Source organism: Homarus americanus, unplaced genomic scaffold (assembly GCF_018991925.1).
Source record: "Homarus americanus isolate GMGI-L3 unplaced genomic scaffold, GMGI_Hamer_2.0 scaffold25611, whole genome shotgun sequence".
Lineage (NCBI taxonomy): Eukaryota > Metazoa > Arthropoda > Malacostraca > Decapoda > Nephropidae > Homarus > Homarus americanus.
In genome coordinates, this window is record NW_024744272.1 from 484,065 (window position 1) to 511,377 (window position 27,313).

The 27,313-nt window shown below is 45.5% G+C and overlaps 1 protein-coding gene across 1 annotated transcript in view; it reads left to right on the forward strand.

The window, feature by feature from the left end:
- LOC121877675 (protein Wnt-16-like) overlaps nt 1–27,313 on the forward strand; it is a 63,840-nt gene that overhangs the window by 4,363 nt on the left and 32,164 nt on the right. Inside the window, exon 2 of the mRNA XM_042383495.1 lies at nt 21,420–21,754. Coding sequence (XP_042239429.1) covers nt 21,420–21,754 — 335 coding nt within the window. The remainder of the gene's footprint in view (nt 1–21,419; nt 21,755–27,313) is intronic.

Here is a 27,313-nt window from a genome sequence, read left to right on the forward strand (position 1 = left end):
TCGATATTAGGGGCTACCATCCAGAGCGGTTAGTAGCGGTCCATATTAGGGGCTACCGTCCAGAGCCTCAAAGGAATACATACACACGATCAATCTTCCTCGTAAGTCAAGATGTAAGACTCTACCTAACTGGAAGACTCAAGTTAAAACACAAAAATAAACTTCTAAATGTGGTATCATAATTACACTGAGACTCTATCCTTAACGTATCTAGTTAAGGTAGAGTCTCGGTGTTAATTTTGTCTCCTAACTGGTGCTAAGTGAACGTATCTAGTTAAGGTAGAATCTCAGTGTTAATTTTGTCTCTAACTGGTGCTAAGTGACATGCATCAGGTAAGTCTCGGTGTTAATTTTGTCTCTAATAATTGCTAAGTAGACGTATCTAGTTAAGGTAGAGGTCAGTGTTAATAACCTAAGTAACGTATCTAGTTAAGGTAGAGTCTCGGTGTTAATTTTGTCTCCTAACTGGTGCTAAGTGAACGTATCTAGTTAAGGTAGAATCTCAGTGTTAATTTTGTCTCCTAACTGGTGCTAAGTGAACGTATCTAGTTAAGGTAGAGTCTCAGTTAAACTCCGTCATTTCTTCAGTCACCAGAAATACTCATCAACTAACCTAACCTAACCTAACCTAACCTAACCATTTGTGATGATGAGCCCAGGAGAAATCATTAACTCAGGCACTATGGTAACAAGTCAGTAAGGTCGAAATGAGGCGAAGAGACACTTAACATTTTCAGCCTTATCTAAATTGGACTTAGGGTTGATAATACCTGCAGTAGTTTTAAGGGGTTGGGCTCACTCACCTGTTGACCAGTGGGAGCTGAGCCTAAAGTGTTCTGTGTTGAAGAGGTTCATACCGTGTGTGTGTGATCATATCTCTCTCTCTCTCTCTCTCTCTCTCTCTCTCTCTCTCTCTCTCTCTCTCTCTCTCTCTCTTTGTCTCTGTCTCCACGTCTCTCACAATAGAATTAATACGATGTCTCGGGCAGGCATTCTCCCAAGGCCGTCTCTCGCGACCCTCTACCTGCCTACAGGGTCTCTCTCTCTCTCTCTCTCTCTCTCTCTCTCTCTCTCTCTCTCTCTCTCTGTCCCAATCCTTCCTTGATAGTGACGCAGAAGATGACAGACAGAATGGGAACGTCTCTGCCGTGAGCCGCTGGTTGAAAACGTCTGTCTTTCAGCCCGTCTGTTTGGGTTTACTGTCACGAACGTTTTATGTGTGAAGACCATTACCGTATCCAAACGAAGCCTCAGACAGAACTCGTATGGAAACGTTTCTTTGTTTTGGTATGACAGTCACGAACGTTTCACCAATATGGCGACGTTCGACTCCCTATAAAAACTCACACAAAAATGTTTAATTATTTTGGATCTATTTTCTACACCATTTACCTTCTACTTTCTCTATTTCCCTTCTACTTCATCTACCGTCTACTCTCTCTCATTCTGTCTGTCTGTCTGTTTCTCGTCCTTCTTCAAAACTGAATAGATACAGTGTGAGAGAAAGAGATAGACAGAGAGAGAGAGAGAGAGATAAATGAACTGGTAGCAAAGAATGGACAGATTGAAAGATAGAGAACAGGTGTGAGAGAAATAGGGAGAAAATAGAAAAGAGAGAGAGAGAGAAGGAAAAGAGAGAAGGAAGAGGGAGAGAGAGAAGGAAGAGAGAGAAAGAGAGAGAGAGAAGGAAGAGAGAGAGAGAGAGAAGAAAGAGAGAGAGAGACTGTACATTATAAACACACCTGAGATTCCTCCACACGTGTACCCCGAGGAAGACACCTGTACTAATTAACGAGACGATGTACAACGAAGGAACATTAACGTACAGAGATTATTTAATGATTTCCCGACATTTTATCGCCTCTATAACAAACAACCGCGTATAACGTAAACGAATACCGACGGTCAACAGAAAACAAACACCAACATACGATGGAAAAACGGACACCAACGTAGAACGAACACCAAGTAAAAACGGATAACGATGACCAACGTATACCAAAAAAAACGATAATTGCTTTGCTTTTTTCATCAATATTCTTACACCCACAACACTACATCGTTAGGATATTGATACCTAACCTAACCTAACCTAACCTAACCTAACCTAACCTAACCTAACCTAACCTAACCTAACCTAACCTGTCTTACATTGCCAGACATGATTGCCACTTAGTGTAAACACGTCCTGATCTTAACACACTGCCCTGGAGGTGATGTTGGGCAGATTCCACGCGTTTTAGGGTTGATGAGCGCTGATTGGTGCTATCTTCGTTCTTCGTGACGTCAGTTAGGTGTTTATCTGTGTTAGGGTTAGGTTAGGTTCTCACCACCCACCTCCCCTCCCTCACCACCCTCACCACCACCTCACCACCCTCACCTCCCTCACCCTCACCACCCAGCTCTCCTCCCCACCACCCTCACCTCCCTCCCACCACCCTCACCACCCACCTCCCTCCCTCACCACCCCACCACCACCTCCCCACCACCCTCACCTCCCTCACCCTCACCACCCACCTCACCTCCCTCACCTCCCTCACCCTCACCACCCAGCTCCCCTCCCTCACCACCTACACCACCCACCTCACCACCCTCACCCACCTCCCCTCACCACCCAGCTCTCCTCCCTCACCACCCAATCCCCTATAATTACTATAGTACTTTGTTCGAGGTTATAGAAGGTAGGCTCTTAAAACCCTATAATTCTAGGGGTCTGTATAATAGGATCAGGTGAAGGATTACGGGGCTACTTTAGGCTATTTTAGAAAGATATATAACAATAGGGTAGTGACGTAGGGGCATATATTACCTCAAGGTGTAATTACAGAAGAATATATGTGTAATGGTTTCTTTTTGGGAGGGGGGGAGGAGGGTAGTGGGGAGTGGGGAGAGGGGAAGGGGTGAAGGGTGAGTAAGGGAGGGGAAGGGAGAGTGGGTGAGGAGAAGAGGAGTGAGAAGGAGAGGGTGTGGGGGAGGTGGAGAGAGAGAGTTACCTGTTCATAAATTATACAGGTAAAGATAAAGTTTGGTATTAGCTCTCTGTCTCTCTTTGTGTTATTTTGTTATCTTTTTTTTTCTAGCTTAGTCGTCTTTTTTTATCTCTCTCTCTCTCTCTCTCTCTCTCTCTCTCTCTCTCTCTCTCTATCTATCTATTTGAGTTATAGTCTTGTCTTGATTGTAGGAATGTTAATAAGTGAACGTATCTAGTCAAGGTAGAGTCTCGGTGTTATTTCTAGACGTCATATTAGTGTTTAGCCTCAAGTCACGACACACGAGAGACAGACATTCACCGTAGGAAGCTTTATAAGAGCCTCATGTACTCTGGTGGCCTTTGGATATAAGACTAGGTGGACGACGCGACTCTAATTAATAATCATCCTCGCTTGTTTTGAGATTAATTATACGTACAGCACATCAATAATTTCCCCAGGATGATCATTTATCACGGGTGAGTTTAATATTCTCGGCCGACCTGAGAACAGAAACAAAAGCCTTGAGATAATCTATTAGTGGTGGGGTTTTTTTTTCTTCTCATCTTCCCTTGGGTGGAGGTGTGGGGTGGGGGTGGTGGGAGGTGGAAAGGTGTGGATGATGTCAGGAGTGTGGTGGTGGGGGGTGGATGGAGGGTGTGGGGGAGGTGTGTGTGAGGTAGGTCAAGGGAAGTATTGAACGCCAGGGCTACAAAAACACTATGGGAAGCTATGTATACAATATAGCCATTGAGATTCTATCGTGTACTCAAAACAAACACACACACACACACACAAACACACACACACACACACACACACACACACACACACACACACACACACACACACACACACATATCTTATTTAATTGTAATCACTGAATTAAATTGTTTTTGTATTTTATTTGTTCTGTTCTAGATCTTTGTTTTGAGTGACTGTTAACTGTTTGCTATTAATTAATTCTTGGTTACATTTGGGTGCCTTAATGTCCGCCTCTCCTGACCTGACGGTTAGATGTTTTATACCGCGTGTGAGGGAAGATTTTGATTCTATAAATGTAACTAAGTGAGCCGTGTTATCTAAGTGTCTCGGCCAGATCATCTAGGTGTCTCGGCCAGACCATTTAAGTGTCTCGAAGAGGAGGAGAGGGGATGGAGGAGGAGGAGGAAGAGGGGCGGAGGGAGGGTGGGGGGAGGAAGGGTAGAGAAGCAGGATCGTGGAGGAGGAAGTGGAGGAGGAGGAGGAGGGGGTAGGGGAGGTGAAAGAAAGATAGAAGGAGGAGTGAAGGATAGCGGAGGGAAAAGGAGGAAGAGGGAGAGAAGGGAGGGATGATGGGAGGGGAAGAGTTAGGGGAGGTGTAAGAGGGGGAGGTAGGATAGGTAGGAGAGGAGGGAGGAGGAGAGGGGGAGAAGAAGAGGGAGAAGGAAGTGGGAGGAGGTTTGGGAAGAAAATTTACTGAACGGGAGGAAGTAAGTTGAGAGGAGGAGGAAGTTTGAGACGAAAAGAAGGAGAGAGGGGGAGAGGAGGGGAGAGGAGGGGAGAGTAAACAGGAGAAGAAGAAAGGAAGGGGAGCAAGAGGGAGAGGGGAACATCAGCCTCCATCACCAACACACCATCCACTCCTCCCCTAACACCACCACCACAAACTATCCACTCCTTTTCCTCCAATCACCACCTCCTTTCCTTTCCTCCTCCTCCTCCTCCTCCTCCTCCTTCTCCTCCTCTCCTCCCTCCTCCTCCCCACCTCCTCCTCCTCCTCCTCCTCCTCCTCCTCCTCCTCCTCCTCCTCCTCTCCTCCTCCCTCACCTCCTCCTCCTCCCCCACCTCCTCCTCCTCCTCCTCCTCCCTCCATGCCTCAAGTAGTTTATACACACTTACGTCAATGGCCGAGATGGACCTTCTTACATATTCATATTTTTATTTATTTACTTTTACGAGTTAATGGAGAGAAGAATCCCGGGAGAGTAAGTCCTGAAGTTGGTATTTGTTCTCGTTAAGAAGTTGTGTATTTTAAGGGGGAAGGAGGGGGGAGTTTTAAGGGGTATGGAGGAGGGTATTAAGAAGAGGGGATGAGGGGGGGAGTTTTTAAGGGGGATGAGGGGGGAGTTTTTAAGGAGGAGGGGTTTTAAGGGAGGAGGGGAGTTTTAAGGGGAAGGAAGGGGAGTTTTAAGGGAGAGGAAGGGAGGTTTTAAGTGAGAGGAAGGGGGGTTTTAAGGGAGAGGAAGGGAAGTCTTAAGGGAGAGGAAGGGGAGTTCTTAGGGGGAGGAGGGGGTGTTTTAAGGGGAAGTAGGAGGAGTTTTAAGGGGGTATAAGGAGGAGTTTTAAGGGGGAGGCGAGTTATGTTTTTGAAGGAGTATTTATTCTTAGGGGGAAGGTCTAATAACTAAGGGTCTATTTTTAAGGGGGTCTGGCCAGTACCCCACCAGGTTATGAGGGCTAAGGATCAGCCACCTTCGGTCTGTCTAGGTTACTCCTTCGGGAACGTTTAAGAGTCCTTCAGAAATCCTCCAGAAATCCCTCGCTGAAGGAAAGAGCTGATGGAGGACGATACCAAAAGTCCTTCAGGATCCTCACGTTATAGGAGTCACCGAAGGGAAGCCAAGTTAAAGGTCCTTCAAGAGTCTGGCAGGATACTAATGTTGCAAGAGGTGCAGAAGGAAGGACACGGAAGAGTCCTCCAGGATATCCCCCAATGCTGTAGAAAGTCGCCGAAGAGGAGCAAGGTTAAAAAAGGCTTCAATGGTCCTTCACCATACCCTCGCTGAAGGAGGTGCAGAAGGAAGGATGAGTCAAGAGTCCTTCAGGATATGCCACGCTGGAGTAAGAGCCACTCGCTAGGATCTTACTCCGCCTTAGATATAGATGTTGCCCCAGGGAACTTTTTCGTCTGTGACAGGAGTACCTCGAGGGGGGGGGTGGGGAGGGGAGGGGTAGGGGAGGAAGGAGGGAGGGGTAAGGGAAGGGAGTAAGGAAAGAGGGAGGGGTAGGGGGGGAGGAAGGGGGAGGGGTAGGGAAAGGAAGGAGGAGGGGGTACGGGAAGGGAGTAAGGAAAGAGGAGGGGTAGGGGAGGAAGGAGGAGGGGTAGGGGAAGGAAGGAGGGAGGGGTAGGGGAAGGGAGAAGAAAGAGGGAGGGGTAGGGGAGGAAGGAGGTGGGTAGGGGAAGGAAGGAGGGAGGGGTAGGGAAGGGAGTATGAAAGAGGGAGGGGGTAGGGGAGGAAGGAGGGAGGGGTAAGGGAAGGAGTAAGGAAAGAGGGAGGGGTAGGGGAGGAAGGAGGGAGGGGTAGGGGAGGAAGGAGGGAGGGTAGAGGAAAGGAGGAAGGAGGGAGAGGAAGAGGGGTAGGGAGGAGAAGGAGGAAGTAATTATTCAGTCATGGATTTTTAGGATTTCTATTTTCTGAAGAGTCCTTTGACGTAATGATTGTATTTCTCCTTAGTGTGTGTGTGTGTGTGTGTGTGTGTGTGTGTGTGTGTGTGTGTGTGTGTGTGTGTGTGTGTGTGTGTGTCTGTGTGTGTGTGTGTGTCTGGTCTGTCTGTCTGTCTGTGTGTGTGTGTGTGTGTGTGTGTGTGTGTGTGTGTGTGTGCGCGCGCCTCGCAACCCGGCGGACCGGGGTTCGATCCCCGGGCAGGATGATACTATGGGCAAGTTTCTTTACGCCATTTGCCTCTGTCTACCCAGCAGTAATTGGGAACCTGGATGTTAATCGATATGCGGATCGTGTTCCGGGGTAATGGTTGGCCAATGCAGCTGGCAAGCTGTCCGGTCTTCTCGGACTATTCCTTGACACTGGGTCACTCAGCTCGTTAATTCAGAGTGTGGTTGTTGTGTTGGCGACAGCTTCTACACCTTAAACAATTTCACACCTACAGTAGGTGTCACTAGGGCCGGCCATCCTCCTAACACGAGGGGCAACCATTATTTATTATACCCTGTATGTGTTTGTGAACGTGTGTGTGTGTTGTCTGTGTGTATGTGTTTCTGAAAGTTTTCTTACACAAAGCAACACACACACACACACACACACACACACACACACACACACACACACACACACATACCCAGGTTAACCAGACAGACCTTGAGAGAGATGAGTGTACTGACAAACAGACACATGGAGACTGAACAAAGGGGAATAAATCACCATTAAGGGAAGGTGTTAAGGGTCACGTGAGAGCTAAGGGGTGACGTACAGGAAAAGGGAGGAGAAAGGGAGATGATTGATAAGAGAAAGTAATGGGTGGTTTTAAGGGGAAGTGACAGTGTGACGAGAGAGATAGTGTCATTAACTAATACCTGTCACTTTACTAGCAAATACCTGTCACTTTACTAGCTAATACCTGTCACTTTACTAGCTAATACCTGTCACTTTACTAGCTAACACCTGTCACTTTACTACCTAATATATGTCACTCTTTCGCCAAACATCACCTTACGCCTGCCACTATCAAATGGGTTCACCATTATTTTCATCATCACCATCACCACCATCATCAACACCATCACCATCAACATAACTACCACCACCATCATCATCAGCACCACCAGTACCACCATCATCACCATCAACATAACTACCACCACCATCATCATCACCACCACCACCACCATCATCACCTCCCGCTCTCCTAGTAAGGTGTAGTTAGTGGTCGAGGCGCGCCCTTGAGGGAAGACCGGGAGTCACAAAACACGACAAAAAACACCTTCTTCCCGCCGACAAAGGCCAGATAAGCAGTAACAAAACACGAGAAAAAACCTTAAACCAAACAGAAGCTGCCATAAGGCCTCCTCGACCCAGAACATCAACAAACTAGTGGCAGGAATCACAGGGATCCGTACGCCATTTCTTTTTTTCCCGTAACTGTGAATGCAATACCCAGAACGTAAGCAGTGTAACGTTCACACTGACCCGTACGTCATTTTTTTTCCCGTAACTGTGAATGCTATACCCAGAATGTAAACAGTCTACATTCACAGGGATCCGTCCACCAACTCGTTTCTCCAGTCACTGTGAATAGGAGAAACGCGTTTTGTCACAGTCGAGTCCCAAGGCGATGTTAACGGCAGATTTGGGGAGCTTTTAGAACTTCAGTTAGATGTGCGTTCACGTTGTTGCTTGTTACTTAAGGGAAGATTGATAATTTAACACACAGACGAACGTGACGATTTCTCTCTCTCTCAACATATACCAGGATACTTACAGAATGAACAGGACCTAAAGCTTATTCAGGACCCCTTAAGTTAATATATTAGTAAACTGTAAGAATACAAAGAAGGTTTAGTTGACAATGGCTGTGTGTGTCGCCAGAATATTAAGTCGACCCTCCCTGGCTGTAGGCCCACCAACAACACATTTAAGATAACGCGATACACACACACACGCACACACGCTTATAAGTACACACAGATACACACGCATACATCTACACGCACAAGCTCGTACATCAATACGTACACCACACTCACACACACACATACGGTCCCAAACCTACATACTCGAGCGTGTATGTGTGTGTTTTACAGGAGAGAGAATGAATAAATGCATATATGTATGTATGCATGTATGTATATTCATCCGTATTCATTTTTATTTTATAGATGAACTATGGCTTAGTACGTGTAGGTATTTTAACAGGACACACACACACACACACACACACACACACACACACACACACACACACACACACACACCTGTAGACCTCCCAGGTGTGGGCGTATCATCTAGCCACTACATACGCCCCCCTTCCCCAGCGTCACAAAGGGCGTATAATCAGGCAAATCCAACTTTCTAGGATATAAAAATACCACACAATAGTACCCCAGTTAAAGACCAGCTTCCTCACCTCTGCGACTTCACTCTCCCTCACTTACTCACCCACCTCACCCTACCCCTCACCCTCACCCTTCACCCACCCTCACTCCACCCCATCACCCTACCTCACACTCTACCCTCACCCCCACCCTACTCCTCACTTTCTACCCAAAGCTCCACCTCCCATTTCTGCCATTACGCATGCTACGTACGCTTAGGTTCAGGAATGGCACGCACGCATACGCTGTCATACCTGTACTGCCTGATACGCATATAATCAATGTCTTCTAGTGCGTGACGGCGTTCATTGATCAGAGACATACCTGCCTGTTTACCTTTCTGGAGAGGCAACGGTGGCAGCCTTGAGTACTTAGTGACGTGTTGGTACTCTTAAGGAGGTTGAGTACTAGTGATGTCTGTCTGGAGAGGCAACGGTGGCAGCCTTGAGTACTTAGGGACGTGTTCGTACTCTTAAGGAGGTTGAGTACTAGTGATGTGATGGTACTCTTGAGGTTGAGTACTTAGTGACGTGTTGGTGCTCTTAAGGTGGTTGAATACTAGTAATGTGTTGGTACTATTGACAGGGTTGAGTACTACGTAGTGGCATGCTGTTAGTACTCTTAGCCCTTTAGCGGACAGGGGCTCACCTCACCTCATGTTAGTACTCTGAGAATAAAGTACATATGTTACGCTAAAATCATGTCAGTTTGTTCTTTGAGTACCATTTACGATACTGGTACTCTGGTATATGAGAGTTGTCAAGTCAGGTCAATCTCATAACCTTACACCATGACCTCGATTGACCTCTTACGTCACCCCACATCCCGCACCCCCCCCTTATCCCCACCCCACCCCCACCCCCACCCAATTTACAACCCCAACCCCCCACTCTAATCACCAACCCCCCTCCCCCCCCCTGGTGTCTAGGGTCAAGGAGGGTTGTGTCTGGACATCTGTCTGACCTCCCGACGCAACATTTACTGAGGCATCGGAAGAGATATGTTATATGACCTTCCCAAAACTCGTAATATATTTCTCTCTTGTGAATCATTAATAAATCCGAGAAGAAAGAAAAATTATTAAGTAATGATTAATTTTCTTATTCCGGAAATGACACGAAGGAGGAATAATAAGTAAAAAGATTAATAAATTACGTGTAAGAAAACAAAATATTCGCAAGTCAACAACAAGAAAAATTTGATTGCCTCAACATACCTGCACGTCTTAAGGTATCCCGCAGGACCACCAACAGAAATATCCTGAAGGAGGAGGAGGAGGAGGAGGAGGAGGGGGGGGGGAGGAACTCAGGTAGCCTCTCTTTTGATGGGTCTTCGTGTACTCCTAACCACCTGGAGACACCATCAACAACATCAGGCAGGGGACGAGCCATCAGACGTCCCCCACACGTATTTACATGCTTGATACTTTATGTTTTTTTTCTCCAAGACCACCCGGGTGTCCTCCAGTAGGGACACCCAGGAGCACGACCCCCACGCAGCAGGACATGGGGGTCTTTACTGCATGACCATCCTAGAGATAAAATCAAGAATACTTGACTGAAGAGGAATCCACATTCAGCTGTTCATTTGGGCTTTACTGTATGACCCAGCCCAGCCCAGCCCAGCCCAGCCCAGCCCAGCGCTTAGCCCCATCGACAGTCGGAGGACATTTGTTCTACGTCGCCTCTTGATGACAGTAATAACTTTAAGACGCACAGGAGAGAACTGGCGATTGCATACAGTACACGCGGTTGACTGGAGGAAGACAGGAGTAAAAATGAAGAGCCAACAGTAACGGGGATGAGAACCGGCTGAGGAAGAACCGGAGACAATATCTAAGCTACACTGAGGAAGAACTGAGATGGGTTTATCTAAGCTACACTGAGGAAGAACTGAGACAATATCTGCTACACTGAGGAAGAACTGAGACAATATCTAAGCTACACTGAGGAAGAACTGAGACAATACTCGAACAAGAAGTAGGACTGCAAGGGACCTGATGATTTAGCGTATGGAGAACTTGTGTATTTCGGTCGAGCCTATGTGGAAGTGTGGGAGTGTGATGGTGTGGTGAGTGTGGTGAGTGTACGAGTGTGGTGGGACTGTGGTAGTAGTCTGGATGTGTGGGAGTGTGGTGGTGTGAATATGAGGAACAGGACTGGTGTGGAAATGTTGTTTTAGTGGGATTAACTCACTGACACATCTGAAGGAGAGACAGACAGACAGCGGCGGAGACAGAGAGAAAGAGTAAGAGAGAGAGAGAGAGAGAGAGAGAGAGAGAGAGAGAGAGAGAGAGAGAGAGAGAGAGAGAGAGAGAGAGAGAGAGAGAGAGAGAGAGAGAGAGAGAGAGAGAGAGAGAGAGAGAGAGAGAGACCTTCCAAATAAACAAAGAAAGACTGAGAATAATGAAACACAAAGATAAATACACAATAAAGAAATGAAATAGTGATAGAGAAAATGAACGAGAAAGAGAGTGGGAGGGAAAAACAAACAAACACACCCTCTACCTCTTAACACACATCCACTTTAGGGGTCAACAATCAACAAGTTTTTTTTAAGCTTCAATAAACTCTTCCTAAACGACCAGAAATTGTTGTGCCGGAAAACACATCATTGTACACAGAGGTAGAGTGAACACCGTCATCATCCCACAATGTCTGGCATCACTGATAAGTAATGAGTCAAACGGAAGCTCGTACTGTGTGTCGGTCACCCCAGCGGACACACACACACACACACACACACACACACAAGCCTATGGGACCACCTGAAGATTAGGTACACACCTAGTGTATTTCACCTGATGATTACACCCCTCGAATGTTACCTGTGGGGAGGAAGGGGGTGTTTGATTAGGTAGGGTGGTTAGCTGGGGTGCCTCGTCTTCGCGTGATCCAGTGTATGTTATGAAGCTGCTCAAGATGTTTGTGTTTATGTCGTGTGCGTAATGATGTTTCAAGAGGACAGGTACGGACATAGACCCATCGAGAACTAACTCAACTTGAAAGAGGGTCCCATAGGCATGACTGCCCGTTAGAGACAGTGTGGATACAGCACACTAAGGCCTTCGGTACACAGGGAGGCAGCATGACCGGTACTGCACTCCACCGCATCCACTTTCCCAAAGTTGTAAACCTTCGGTACCCATTTACAGCTGGGTGAACTGGGAGTGCCCGTGATCGAACCACCGACCCGTGGAACAAGGGGTGAGCGCTGTAGCCACTCCATTATGAAGTAACTAACAAGGTGTATAACCATGAATAATTTTGTTTCTTGGGTTGTGTCAGGGAAGGGTTGGTTAGTGCGGGTTGGGTGGGAAACTACTCTCGGTGAGTGAGTCAGTCAGACATGGTGGTCATAGGGCTGGTGATGCAGCTAAACACACCTTAGAATCCATCTAACTGGCATACTTAACCCAGAGTTTAAAAATAATATTAGTAATTACAGTAAGTCTCCATGTAGCCTCTTGACACCACAGTCAGGGGACAAAAATTAACGAACGGAAAATTTGTGAATCTCGTCCCTTATACCGGACAGGAGTCGACGCTCGCCCTTAAAAAAAGCAAAATAACAAGGTAGAGTGCCAGGGTGAGGACACCATCAGCGCCTCTTTTATCTGACGGACGCGAGACGACAGCGGCCGGCGGAAAAAGACGGACCCTGTAAGTGGCGTTGGTTGAGTCCTCAAACAGGCGTCGCTTTGTACCTTTTCTACGCCGTCAACTCACTGTCGGGAAGGGCGGGAGGGAATGGGAGAGTGAGGGAGGGAGGGAGGATTATTATGATTTTGAGGTTGACGGTAATGTTTCTTGCAATCGTCAAAACAATTCAGATAAAATATAGGTAAGAGGAAAGCCTTGTATATCGTGTTTGTGTTATTTTTCTATCTTTTTAGATCCGTGAGAGCTCGACAAAAACTCTTGTTGTTAGAGTGCCGAGGAGGACTTTGTAACGTTTATTTTAGCACCAACCTGCCATATTTTGCTAATCTTTCAAGTCATAGACCTCCCAAAGGCACTTTAGAACCGCAAACACTATCTCAATTTAAATATCCCGGTGTGTTTACCCAAGTAAGAAGGAGAAAAACAACCTCCCACGCGCGTCAAAGTGGCCGTCACTGTTTTTGTTCTAGTTTTTATGGCGGAGGAGCCAGGCATCGTGGCCGGCTGTTATGAGTATGCCATGACTACCAACCAGGGTATTAACACAACGTTCTCAACCTTTGATATAAACATCTGATGATAAGGCTATCCACGAAGGTACTTTGAAGTGAAATATGACAAAAATAATGACATAATATAAATAAAAGGTAAGAATAACAGAAGATAAGTCAAGAAGGAACCCGGTTTTATCCCACTAATCGTCAATATCAAACCAATATTTTCTTTCCACCAAGTGACCCGACAATGGCATTACGTGTCCATAAAAATGAGGTTACGTCTCCCAGCAGCGGTATCACATGTCCCCCAACAAAGGTATCGCGTGTCTCACCTGTAATATATGTTTCTTAGATTAGAAGCGTAAAATGTCAATGAAAATCAACATTGACACTGTTGACTAGCGGGTCTTAACGTGGCGGTTCTGTCAACATTGCAAGATGACCTGCAGTCTGTCTGCAAAATTATCAACACGATTATTGCAAAGAAGTTGAATCATCTCTTACAAATGAATTATAGATGAATTATGAATACATTAAACATACAGGTGAGGAAATAGGTTAATTATATATACACAGGTGAATAAATAAGACAACAGATGATGAAATATGACGAGTGACGAAGAAATATGATAAATTTTAATAACTGTTACCGAAAAACTCCCCTCGTCTCTCACGGTTCTATTGTATAACTCAGTGGCAGATTAAACTTGTATCAGCTAATGTGGATTCGTGTAAAAGTTTTTGAAATTTTGTGTACGGAGAGAGATTAGTATAAGAACGTGTGTGTGTGTGTGTGTGTGTGTGTGTGTGTGTGTGTGTGTGTGTGGAAATAAAATGACACGTGAATGTAAACAAAGTCAGAGAAAAAGAAAAAGAGAAAGAGATATCAAATTAATTCCTCTCTCTCTCTTTCTCTCACATTATTTCGCTGTTATTCCTACTTACCCATAACAACAGAAATATTATACTAACACAACTAGAGCCAATTCTTATTCATCTCACACCACATAAATACAAAATCAAACAAAACGCGTATGTATATATATATATTTTTTTTCTTCACCACCAGCGATTATGTTATTCAAACCGTAAACAAAAAACAGCTGACCTTTGTTATTGTTTTGAAGCCTCTGGAATACGCGCCATTTTTTTCCACATTTTTTCGCGGGAGAAATACAAGTATGAAAAAAAAAAATCATTGACGTGTGTGAATTCAGCTCAGTTGTAAATGCTCATAAGCTCTACAGATTTTAAACAATTTTTACTTTGTAGTTTTTATTTGATATTTAGATTATAAAAGAATATTGATTTTTTTCTTTTTTTTTTCTTTGATGAATGAAAATTAATGAATCATCCTTATAAAAAGTCAGATTAAATGCTGTTAGTTATAGGTCAATGTTACATACAATACTTGACTAATGAGGTTGTATATATGACCTGTATGGACGTTATACATAAAGGTCTTCAATCATACAATAATACACTCCGCCATACTGGATCTATAATTCATATGAGAGACAATAAACTAACCACAATTACTGTCCTGCAAACAACCACCACCACTAACAACCATCATTAACAACCACCATTAGCAACCACCACTAACAACCACCATTATAACCACCACCATAACCACCACTAACAACCACCAATATAACCACCACTAACCACCACCACTATAACCACCACCACTATAACCACCACCACTATAACCACCACCACTATAACCACCACCACTATAACCACCACTACCAACCACCACCACCACTACCACTATAACCACCACCACTATAACCACCACTAACAACCACCACCACCACTACCAACCACAACCTCGTCCCTCGTCTGATGATAAAATAAAGATTGCTGATAAATACCTTCCCGCGCCATTGTGTTTATTTAAAGGAGCTCCATTAATCTTTCAACGCCATTATTCAGTAACTACCTCTTTATTTTCCTTAATAATATTCTTAAAAGACATCAGAGTGTTATTGAGACTGTTGATGGTGCTTGAAATGGCGGTAGTGGTGGTAGTGGCTATGGTAGGGATGGTGGTAGGGGTGGTGGTGGTGGTAGGGATGGTGGTGGTGGTGGTGGTAGTGGTGGTAGTGGCTATGGTAGGGATGGTGGTGGTGGTAGGGATGGTGCTTGAAATGGCGGTAGTGGTGGTAGTGGCTATGGTAGGGATGGTGGTGGTGGTGGTGGTAGGGATGGTGGTGCATTCAACGACCTTCTGTCTGTCTGTCTTTATGTATGTCTGTCTGTCTACCGTCTTTTGCCTGTTTAATAGTCTGCTTTTCTTTCTAACTTGCTGTCTCTCTACTTACCTGTCTGTCTCTCTGTCTGTCTACCTACCTACCTGTCTCCTTGTATATCTACCTGTCTCTCTACCTACCTGTCTCCCTGCTTGTCTACCTGTCTCTCTACCTACCTGTCTGTCTACTTACCTACCTGTCTCCTTGTACGTCTACCTGTCTCTCTACTTACCTGTCTGTCTATCTGTCTACCTGTCTCTCTACTTACCTGTCTGTGTATCTGTCTACCTGTCTGTCTCCAACACAGTCACTACCTCCCACTCACTAATTCACGGTACAGCCACGCGTTCTTTTATTTACAGCACCAACTCGTCCCACACAACAGTCAGGCTCGAATAAATAATTGAGTCTCGTTTAGGGTAAGTTTCAAGAGGGCCGATGTGTCTCTCAATATAGTTCTGGGGCGTATTAGAGACGGTTGGATGTAACGTTGAGGGTGTTAAGTTCTATTCTAAAGGGGTTGGATATTATTTTTAAAGGGTTTGATCCCATGGGTTGAATGGTATTGTAAGGGGTTGGGTACTATTTTAGGGGTTTGGATCACAGTGTTGTTAAAATTCTACAGTAAGGGATTGAATCTCATTTTAAGGGGTTGAATTCTATATTGCATCCTATTTTAAAGGATTCAAGACCCTTTTGCATTGTATTTTAGGGATTTTATACAATATGTAATCCCAGTTTAAGAGATCCTGCTGTAAAAGGTTGAAACGTGTTTAGAGAAGTGCTTCATTTCTATCAATAATTGAGAACAATTTTAATGGAAGCTCTTAGACGCCGATGGATCGTGTTATAAGGAGTTGGATCTCTTTTAAAAGCACTAGATTGTGCTATACAGAGTTTGATTCCCTTTTTTATCCATTAGATCGTATAATAGAGACGTGGTTCCACTTTTAAAACGTTGGATTATACTATAGATTACCAGTTGCCCTTTTTTTACTCTGGATCTCGTTATATAAGTTGGGAACCTATAAGAGAGACGTATCGGGTTCGATTAGATAATTGAGAATCGTTTAGCGTAAGTTTTAAGACGTCGAGTTGTTTCCTAATAAGGTTGGATCCTATTTCTTAAAAAACTAATTTTTGCTTTACAGGATTGAATCCCATTAGAGGGAGTTGAAACATGTGGGAGAAGCATATCGATCTGATTTACATAACTGCATTTTGATTAAATAATGTCATATCGATTTCATAGGTTCTAAACTTCTAATTTGTAGTTCATAAAGGTTCGAATCCTCTTCTAAGGGGTTAGATCTCGTTTTAAAGGGTTAGATCCAATAATAAAGGGTTGGATCACATAATAAAGGGCTGGATCCCATAATAAAGGGTTGGATCCCATAATAAAGGGTTGGATCCCACAATAAAAGGTTGGATCCCATAACAAAGGGTTGGATCCCATAATAAAGGGTTGGATCCCATAATAAAGGGTTGGATCCCATAATAAAGGGTTGGATCCCATAATAAAGGGTTGGATCCCATAATAAAGGGTTGGAACCCATAATAAAGGGTTGGACCCCATAGTAAAGGGTTGGATCCCTTAATAAAGGCTTGAAACCTATTAAGGAAATGTCTTTGTCCGAGTGAATAGACTCGGTTACGTGTTTGTAGGTTCTAAGACGCCGATATGTCTTTCAATAAGGTCGAATCCCTCTATAAGGAGTCGAAACCTTCACGGGAAGTGTTTAGCGTGATGGATGAAGTGTCGGATCCCATGTTAGCTGTCTCGGACCTCTCTTACTTCTCCCACCACCGTCTCCTTCCTAGACAGACAAACAGACATACAGACAGACAGGACCGAGGAAGGTGGAGCCTGGTAAGAATGTTGCCTGGGGAGGTTTTTTTCTTCTGATACCTGGGTTCGATACCCCTTGATAGCTGTGATGAATTTTTATTCAGTAACTGACACACAGATAGGCAGATGAGATGGATGGTAACGAGTTGATTGTTTGATAGAGTGATAGAGAGATAAATAGATAGATAGACGGATAGATTACCGCCTGGAGTGGATAGTGGCAGAAGAGGGGGTGTTAGTGGGTCGGATTCTCAAAGGTTCGTGGGTTATATTGTATTATTAGTGAGAGCTTGAGAGAACGTGTTGAACTGACTTATCTAAGCTACTATATAATGTTGGATTCTCAAAGGATCTTACGTAATATTTTCCTAGTAACTTACGATACGTCTAAGTTACTCAACCCTAATTACACAACGTTCTTTCATTATTAGTTACGTCGAATATAAAACATCTTACGAGTGTTTCAGGAGCCATAGGTCACAATCCTCATCAGGTCCAAAAGTAACAAAAAACTCTTATGGGTTAATTTTCCCCTTAAATGGAGATATAAGATAATCCTCACTTAACTATTTCATTTTGTTTCTCAAATGACCTTACGGTAAAAGTCATCATTAAAGGGAGATGAAGACCTCTTGTATCTACCACCTAACCTAACCCAACCATCCCATTACCTAACCTAACCTATCCTAACCTAACCCCATTACCTAACCTAACCTATCCTAACCACCCCATAACCTAACCTAACCTATCCTAACCACCCCATAACCTAACCTAACCCAAAAAACCGTAAACACTAAAACTCACCTACATACTAGAACACAAAGTGAGAGCCGCCGCCATGTTGACAGTGAGACACAGCTTATTGACACCTGGACGGCCACCCAGCCACAGGTAATTACAGGTAGGGACTTTTACACACCTGAAGATGAGAGATGACCATAACAGCCTCACCTGGACGAGGGGGGGAGAGGGGGGGTGTCAAGGGGAGAGAAAGGGGGTGGGAAAGGAGAGAGGTGGAGAGAAGAGGAGGGAGGTGGAGAGGAGGGAAAGGGGGGATGTTAGGGAGAGAGATTGGGAGGGGGTGGCAGGGGGAGAGGGGTAGATGAGGTGAAGGAAGGGGAAGGGGGAGCCAGGGGGAGAATAGGTAGGGGAAGGGGGTGTCAGGGGAGAGTAAGGGTGAGAGGGGAAGAGAGAAGGTGAGAGTGAAAGAGAGAAAGTGAGAGGGGAAGAGAGAATGTGAGAGGGGAAGAGAGAAATAGAGGGGAAGAGAGAACGTGAGAGAGAAAGAGAGGAGAAGAGAGAGAAGGGAAAAGAGAGAGAGAGAGAGAGGGGGGAGGGAGAGTTAAGGTGTATTGTTGAATGAATCGGCTCGACTAGATTTGTTAGGGAACTTAAACTCTCCCTTAATTACTTATATAACAGACCATCATTTACTTACAATACTTACTTGATAAACTTAGAAAGAAAATATCACTTATAAAACAAAAGATAATCATAAATAAGTGTAACCAAATATTTATCATTGATTGCTTAGGAGCCATCATACTTGAGGGTTTAAGTCATCGTAATCGAGGGTTTAAGTCATCATACTTGAGGGTTTAAGTCATCATACTCAAGATGTAAGATGTCTACGAGATGTCTTAAGAGGATTTAGAAGGAGGTGTTTGGCGTGACGTAATCGAGGGTTTGCTCATCATACTTGAGGGTTTAAGTCATCGTAATCGAGGGTTTAAGTCATCATAATTTTGAGGGTTTAACATCGTAATCGAGGGTTTAAGTCATCATACTTGAGGGTTTAAGTCATCAATCGAGGGTTTAAGTCATCATAATTTGAGGGTTTAAGTCATCGTAATCGAGGGTTTAAGCCATCATACTTTGAGGGCTTCTAAGTCATCGTAATCGAGGGTTTAAGCCATCATACTTGAGGGTTTGTCATCGTAATCGAGGGTTTGTCATCATACTTGAGGGTTTAAGTCATCGTAATCGAGGGTTTAAGTCATCATACTTGAGGGTTTAAGTCATCGTAATCGAGGGTTTGGTCATCATACTCTTGAGGCTTTAAGTCATCGTAATCGAGGGTTTAAGTCATCATACTTGAGGGTTTAAGTCATCGTAATCGAGGGTTTAAGTCATCATACTTGAGGGTTTAAGTCATCATACTCAAGATGTAAGATGTCTACGAGATGTCTTAAGAGGATTTAGAAGGAGGTGTTTGGCGTGACGTAACGACTGGACCAGACTCATTCAGATTAAACCACCCAAGTCTTTAATGACGGAACGACTAAACCAAGACTTACTTAAATTAAAACGCCAATTAGAACGTCAAGACTTATAACATACGAGACGTTAATAGATATAACAATTCGCTGTTGAACTCTTATATAAACAAAAGATAAACATTAAGAAATTATGAGATAGTGAATGATAAGGATAGTGTAACCCTTACCCTAACCTAACCTAATCCACCCCTAAGCTAACCTAACCTACCCAAATCTAACCCAAAACTCGGCAATTTTAAATACCCACAAAGGGTAATCTACTTCCTTAACAAGATACCTTAATATATACAGTATATAATATCACACAATTAAATCAACACTAGAGGCTCAGATTCTCCTGGAAATAAAAACCTTTAATAATTTATAAACGCACGAGACATCCCAGGAAAAAAAAACCCTGAATCAGATTCTCCTGGGGAAAAAAAATCCGATAACTTATAAACACACAAGGCATCCTGGGAAAAAACATGACTGAAAATCCCTTAGTGTGAGTAAAGTGATATATTGATGGGAATAAAAACACTTTAAGGTTGAAAGTCGAGGGTACAGAGTAGATATATTGAGCCTTAGAGTCGCGATTAATCTTGGTCGGGGTGGCAGGAGCCTCAGTTCAGAGGAATTTTTATGGTGTTGAGAGCGACAGGCGCTAACAGATGGTAACATGGCCGCCCACCTCCCCCACCCTTGCTTCCTCAACCCACCCCCGCCCACCCCCTTCCTCAACCCACCTCGCCCACTTCTACCCTTCCACCCATAACCCACTCCCTCCGACCTGCGCCCATCCCGCCTACCCTTCCACCCATAACCCACCCCCTTCCCCCTACGCCCACCCCACCCTTACCTCCAAACAGCTGTAGCTTTCAAGAAATCAGCTATAGCTTGAGCGTGCTTTTAGCTTTAACCAACTAATGATAGAACCAGATATATTATTCATTAAAGCTTAAAATGATTATAGCTTGACCCAGATATAGCTTACGTGACTTATGCCATTAACCAGCTATCACCTAAATCAACTATATAATTGTCATCAGTTATAGCTTAAAACACTTATACATTATATAGCTTCCCTCAGCTATAATAAGTGGAAGAAAGGGTTTAGCTTATTTCATCTATATAGAAAAATGAAAAGTGTATTTTATATTTCAACCCCAGCTATACCTCTCACCCCTCTCTCTCTCCCTCTTTCTTTCTTTCTTTCTTTCTCACATCTACACAACCCATTCATCACGTCTTCACAACACGGGGTTAGTCACCTTTCCCACATTATTAAGAAGAAATTGCTCTTATATCACAACCCTCCCCCCCTCCACCCTCTCACTTATGGGGGTAGAGAGGGGGGAAATGGGGTAGAAAGGGGGAATGGGGATACGGAGGGAGTAAATTGGGTAGGAAAGGGGGGTAGAATGCAGAGAAATTGGGTAGGAAAGGGGGAGGGAGGGGAGGAATAGGGGTAGGGAGGGAGGAAAGGGTAGAGAGGGGTAAGGAGGAAGGAAAGGGGATAAGGAAGAGGGAAGGGGGGGTAGAGAGAGGAAAGGTATCACACCCATATTAAACTCTAAGGATAAATGCCCCCATTGCCCTTATGTACCCAATACCTACACGGTGCCCTCCTTGCCCTGAGCGCCACTGTCTGCTGTATGGTACATTAGATACAAGATTATTCATGTCCTAGTGTCTCTCTCTCTCTCTCTCTCTCTCTCTCTCTCTCTCTCTCTCAATGCACCTATTTATTTGTATCTATGTCATTATCATTATCTCTCTATCTCTCTATCTATCTCTCAAGGTTGGCAAGAGGGGTCATGTCAGGGGTTCATAGTTGGTACCGCTGTTTTGGGGCTCACAAATGTATTATAAACACACACACACACACCCACCCACACACACACACACACACACACACACACACACACACACACACACACACCCACACACACACACACACACACCCACACACACACCCACACACACCCACACACACACACACACCATTAGTATTAGTAAACATGTCTATATGTATATTAATATGTACTCCTACATCCATCACATCAGTCATCATTAATCAGTAAACAAACATAATAAATCATTCTCCTGTACAGTGTTGTATCTCAGGTGTTGGTAATTAATGTGTCTCTCTCCTTCAGGTACCTGGGGGTGGTGGGGGTGACGCCTCTCCTGCCGCAGGGGGACCAGGAGGTGCAGAACGTGAGCACCTCGTCTGCCATGAGTATCTGCCAGCATCTTCCTGGGTTGGTGCAGCAGCAGGTGGCCGTCTGCCAGAGTCACCCAGACACCATCAGGAGTGTGAGTGACGGTGCCAGGCTGGGCATCAATGAGTGTCAGTATCAGTTCCGTAACGAGCGATGGAACTGTACTACCAAGAGTGGCCCTGGGAGTGACCTGGACGTCCCCTTCGGTGACACCATCAAGAGAGGTGAGTGATGATGATGATGATGATGATGATGATGATGATGATGTTACAAGTACACACCCCGATGATCATATCCTTAACCTTCCTGAGAACGATGATTTAACTTCTTTAAAAACAATAATTTATCCATCGTCCTCAGAGGGTTAAGTCATCGTCCTCATGTCGTAAATCAATGTCCTCAAAGGGTCAGTCATCGTACTCAGAGGGTTAAGTCATCGTCCTCATGTAGTAAATCAATGTCCTCAAAGGGTCAGTCATCGTACTCAGAGGGTTAAGTCACTGTGCTCCATAACTATCGTCCTCAAGTGCATAGTCATCGTTTCAGGGAGTTGTCGTCCTCGTACTCAAAAGGTTAATTCACTGTACTCCATAAATCTCGTACTCAAATGGTAAACTAAAATGTATCTTATTTTCTCGGATTCACGGTCACCCTCCAGTCAATAGAGCACCAGGTCCCCCTCGACTCTGTACCACTTGAGGAGGACCATCATAATATCGCCCTACAGGTCCACCGTCAAGAGTAGTCAGTAAAAGCGGCCGTATTTTAAAACAACCTCACCTCACCTCACCTCACCTCACCTCACCTCACCTCACCTCACCTATGTCGTGAGTGACGTTGTATGATGAATTTTTTATATCACGTTTGTAATCTATATTGTGTTGTTACTCCAGTCACCTGCGCCGCCTCCTAATTAACACACCTGATATATTGTTTTATGTTTACTCTTGCTATTTATCTGTCTTGGGTCAACGCCAAACCACCGAGGTCTTTTTGCTCAGTAATTGTGCCCACAGCTCACCACAACGTCCTACAGCGTCCTACAACGTCCTATGGTGTCCTACCATAGTCCCACAGCGTCCTACAAGTCCCACAGCGTCCTACAACGTTCTACGGCGTCCTTCAAGTCTACAGCGTCCGATAGAGTCCTAATGCGTCCTACAGCATCATACATCCTACAGCGTCCTACGGGTCTATACGTTCTATAGTGTCCCCAGCGTTCTACGGCGTCTACAGTCAACGACCCACAGCGTACAGCGTCCAGCGTCCCACAGTATCCTGCGTCTACAGCGTCCTACAACTTCCCACAGCGTACTACAGCGTCCCACAGCGTCCACAATGTCACCAGCGTCCTACAGCATCCCACGGCGTACTACAGCGTCCCACAGCATCCGAGAGTATCCTACAGTTTTCCAGTTATAACGACCATAGTCACAGCGTCCTACAGCGTCCCACAGCGTCCTACAGCGTCCTACAGCGTCCTAGAGAGTCCTACAGCGTCCTATAGAGTCCTATAGAGTCCTACCGTGTCCTACAGAGTCTTACAGCGTCCTACTGCGTCTAGGCTAGTCTATAATCTGGGTCTACGGTGAGTCTGACTGCAGGAGCTGACGGGATGTTATCTTAAGCATCAGCGAGGCTAATAACTCCCTGGCCCACCCTGCTGCTCTGCCCTGCCAGGGAGAGGGAGGGAGGGATGTTGAGGGAGGAGGGAAAGGGAAGAAGAGAAGGGAGGTGGTTGAGAGGGAAGATAAGGAGGGAAACAGTTTCGAAAGAGAGGAAGTGAGAGAGGGAGAGAGAGTGAAGAAGGGAGGAAGGAAGAAAGGAAGGAAGGAAGGAAGGAAGGAAGGAAGGGAGTTCAGATGAGGGAAGAGGAATATTGGAATAGGTGGGAGATGTGAGGAAATAAGGACGTGGAAGAAAGAAGGGAGAATAGGAGGAAATTAAAAAATACGAAGAGGGTAAAAAGTCAATGTGAAAATTGAGATACTGGAGAGATTTTTTTCTACTGGGATTAGACCACCGTGGCACAGGTCACCTACCCACAACCAGGGGGGGAGGGAGAGGGGGGAGGGAGGGTACAGAAATTGAACCTAAAATAAAAACAAATGGAAAAAATAAATCAAGAGTGAGAAACAATTTGTGTGTGTTGTCAAAGTAAGAGAAACAATTAAGAACCTATAGTTGTGTGTAAATGAGGAGGAAAGTGAGAGACATGGTGAGAGAGAAAAAGTGAGAGACAATGGTGAGAGAAAAAGAAAGTGAAGGGTGAGAAAGAGAAAGGTAGAGACATGGTGGAGAGGAAAAAAGTGAGAGACAATGGTGAGAGAGAAAAAGAAAGTGAAGGGTGAGAAAGAGAAAGTGAGAGACAGGACTAAAGGGAGTCAAGAAAAATGAAGAAGAGACAATGAAGGAGGAAGAGGGAAGGGAAGGAAGGAGAAGCAGCAGTGGCCGATAAGAGGGGCAGAGAGGAAAGCGAAAGTAAGAAAAATGTAAATAGTGAGAGAAGTTTGAGACGTATGGGAGAGAGAGAGAGAGAGCATGATAGGGAGATATAAGAATAATGAGATAAAAGTGAGAGAAGAGAATAGAGAGTGAGAGACAGGTAGGAGTGGAGGGGAGGAGGTAAAGGGGGTCACTTCCGCCTTGGTCATGGTTTCCACAGGTCCTTCAGTAGGTCGTGCCTGCCTCCAGGGTCGTCTAGGAGTCGTGTCCTGTCTGGTGGTCCTGGCGGTCGTTCAGGGGTCGTGTGGTCTGTGGTCCAGCGGTCGTTAAGCGGTCGTGTGGGGTCTGGTGGTCCTTTTAACGGTCGTACAGGGGTCGTGTGGGGTCTGGTGGTCCTTTTAGTGGTCGTACAGGGGTCGTGTGGGGTCTGGTGGTCCTTTTAGTGGTCGTTAAGCGGTCGTGTGGGGTCTGGTGGTCCTTTTTAGTGGTCGTACAGGGGTCGTGTGGGTCTGGTGATCCTTTTAGTGGTCGTTAAGCGGTCGTGGGGTCTGGTCTTCGCTTAGTTGTTATGGGGTCGTTCAATAGTCGTGTCTGGTCTGGTGTTTTTTTTTATTAGCATGCAAGGGTCGTTGTAAAGCCTTGTGCTAAACCAAGAGTCGTACCTGACGTAAAAGCTAAACACAGGTCGTACAAACGCCCTCTCTAGGTCATAGTAGGTCGTGTACAGGTCGTCTTAGAAGAAAAGTCACTAAACGCCCCATAAACGACCTCCAAAGGCTAATGCTAGACCAAGAGTCGTTTCACTCAACATAACTCTCCACAGGTCGTCATGAGGTCGTGTAGAAGTCGTCTTAAGAGTTGTACTTACCAACACACAATCCTCCTCTTGGTAGGGCGGGAAAGATACGTATCTCATGGTGTAAACTTCTTGATGGTGAGAATTATCGTGATAATCGGTGATAGGAATTACCCCGATAATCGTTCTCACGGTTATCGTGCTGAACGCCTGCCCAGGTAAGATAACTTCATATCCCGACCAGCCCAGGTAAGCTCTCTCTCTCTCTCTCTCTCTCTCTCTCTCTCCTCTCTCTCTCTCTCTCTCTCTGATCCTAGATGCTGAAAATTTAGTTATTGTTGTTGTTGTTGTTGAAAGTATTATTGCGTTTACGATTATTATTATTATTATTATCAACATCGAATAGAATAGGAATAAAAAAAACACTGATAAGTAAATGTAATAATAATAAGAGTAATAACAATAATAACTTAAAATAACACGATAAATTAATAACAGTAATAACGTCAAGCAGTAGTACCACATCAATGAACCCAAAACCACAGACGTAATAAAATGATTTCCTCCAGAACATACACTTACGAGGTATATCTTTGATCTGGTAATAAGTAACACATCAGGTACACCTCCTCTCCCCCTCACCTCATCCTCCCCCCTCCACCTCCTCCCCCCTCCCCCCACCTCACCTCTCCCCCTCACCTCCTCCCCTCACCTCCTCTCTCCCCTCCACCTCCTCTCCCCCCCCTCCCACCTCTCCCCTCCCACCTCCTCTCCCCTCCACCTCCTCTCCCCTCCTCCCCACCTCCTCCCACCTCCCCCCACCTCCCCCACCCCCTCCTCTCCCCCTCCCACCCACCTCATCTCCCCTCACACCTCCTCCCCCCACCCCTCCCTCCTCTCCCTCACCTCCCTCTCCCTCCTCCACCTCCTCCCCCCACCTCCCCCCCACCTCCCTCCATCTCCCCCCTCCCCCACCCCTCCCTCTCCCCTCACCCCTCATCTCACCTCCCTCCCCCACCCCTCCTCCTCTCCCCCTCTACCTCCACCCCTCCCTCCCCACCCCCTCACCCCTCACACCTTCTCCCCTCTTCCCCTCAAGGCCGGGTGTGTTGGCGGTCACCCTCAGTGTGCTCTGAGAATTATCCCACTAGGTCAAGGTTAAGGTTGAGCTGTACACCTTTAATTAATTTTTTCCCAGTCCAGGTAGAGGAGAACAAGTTGTCTCTCTCTCTCTCTCTCTCTCTCTCACACAACAAAGGAAAGATAGCCAGGCAAGATAGCATAATGCGATGTCCCTCACATCGACGCACATGTCCGCCCACATCAGGTAACACACCGACGTGAAACTGATCCTGCAGTTCGTCCCTCGTTCCTTCCCTCTCTTTTCTCTCCTATCTCGTCCCTCTCTCCGTCCCTTTCTCCGTCCCTCTCTCCGTCTCTCTTTCTGTCCCTCTCTCTGTCCCTCTCTCCATCCCTGTTCTTTCTCTCGCTCTCTCCGTCCCTCTCTCTATCCCTTTCTCCGTCCCCTCTCCGTCCCTCCCCTATTCTTCTCCGTCCCCCCTCTCTCGTCCCACTTTCCGTCCTCTCCGTCCCTCTCCGTCCTTCTCTCTATCCCCCTCTCCGCCCCTCTTCCTATCCCCTCTCCGTTCCTCTCTCCGTCCCTCTCCCCGCCCTCTCTCGCCCCTCGTCGTCCCTCTCTCCTTCCCTCTCCCCATCATTGTATACAGACTCTCCCGACTTTTGGACGTGGAAACGAATAACTTCCTGAAGAATACGACTTAACGGCAGTACAAATGCCATCGCTGCACTCAAAGGATTGTCATCGTACTCAAGGTGTTAGGTTACCGTACTCAAAGGTGTTAAGTTGTTTTATTCAAAGGGTTAAGTCATCATACTCAAGGGTGTTAAGTTGTTTTATTCAAAGGGTTAAGTCATCATACTCAAGGGGCTATCATACTTTATGGGTTAATCAACTAGTATATCTCTCTTCCCATCATCTTCCCATCCCCCTCCCCTTTACCTTCCTCCCTTTATCTCCCTCCTCCTCCCCCTTATCTCCCTCGTCTCCCCCTCTCTACCTCCTATTTCTCTCCTTTCCATTTCTCGTCTCCTTCCTCTTCCCCCTCGTGTTCCTTCTATCTCCCTTCCTCTTCCTTATTCTCTCCTTCCACACCTCCCTCTCGCCCCTCTTCCTCTCCTTAATTCCCTTCTTCTCCTTCCCTTCACTCCCCTCTTCCTTCACTCATCATTCCTCTTCTTCTTCCTCATTCCTCCTCCTCAACTTTCTTTCCCCTCCTTCACCTTTCCTCCCCCCTCCTAGGGATGATAGGATGAAAGTAATCCCTTATTGGCTAGGATTACCTGTGCTGGTAGGATTATCGTAGGATTGGCTCATTAACGAGGATTAGGGATTAAGGAGATTCAATACCGAGCTGATCTTCTTTTGTTTTGACCAAGAGAGATGTTTTTGTGTTGGTTGGGAAGGAATAATGATGATGATAATGATGATGATGATAATGATGATAGATGATGATGATGATGA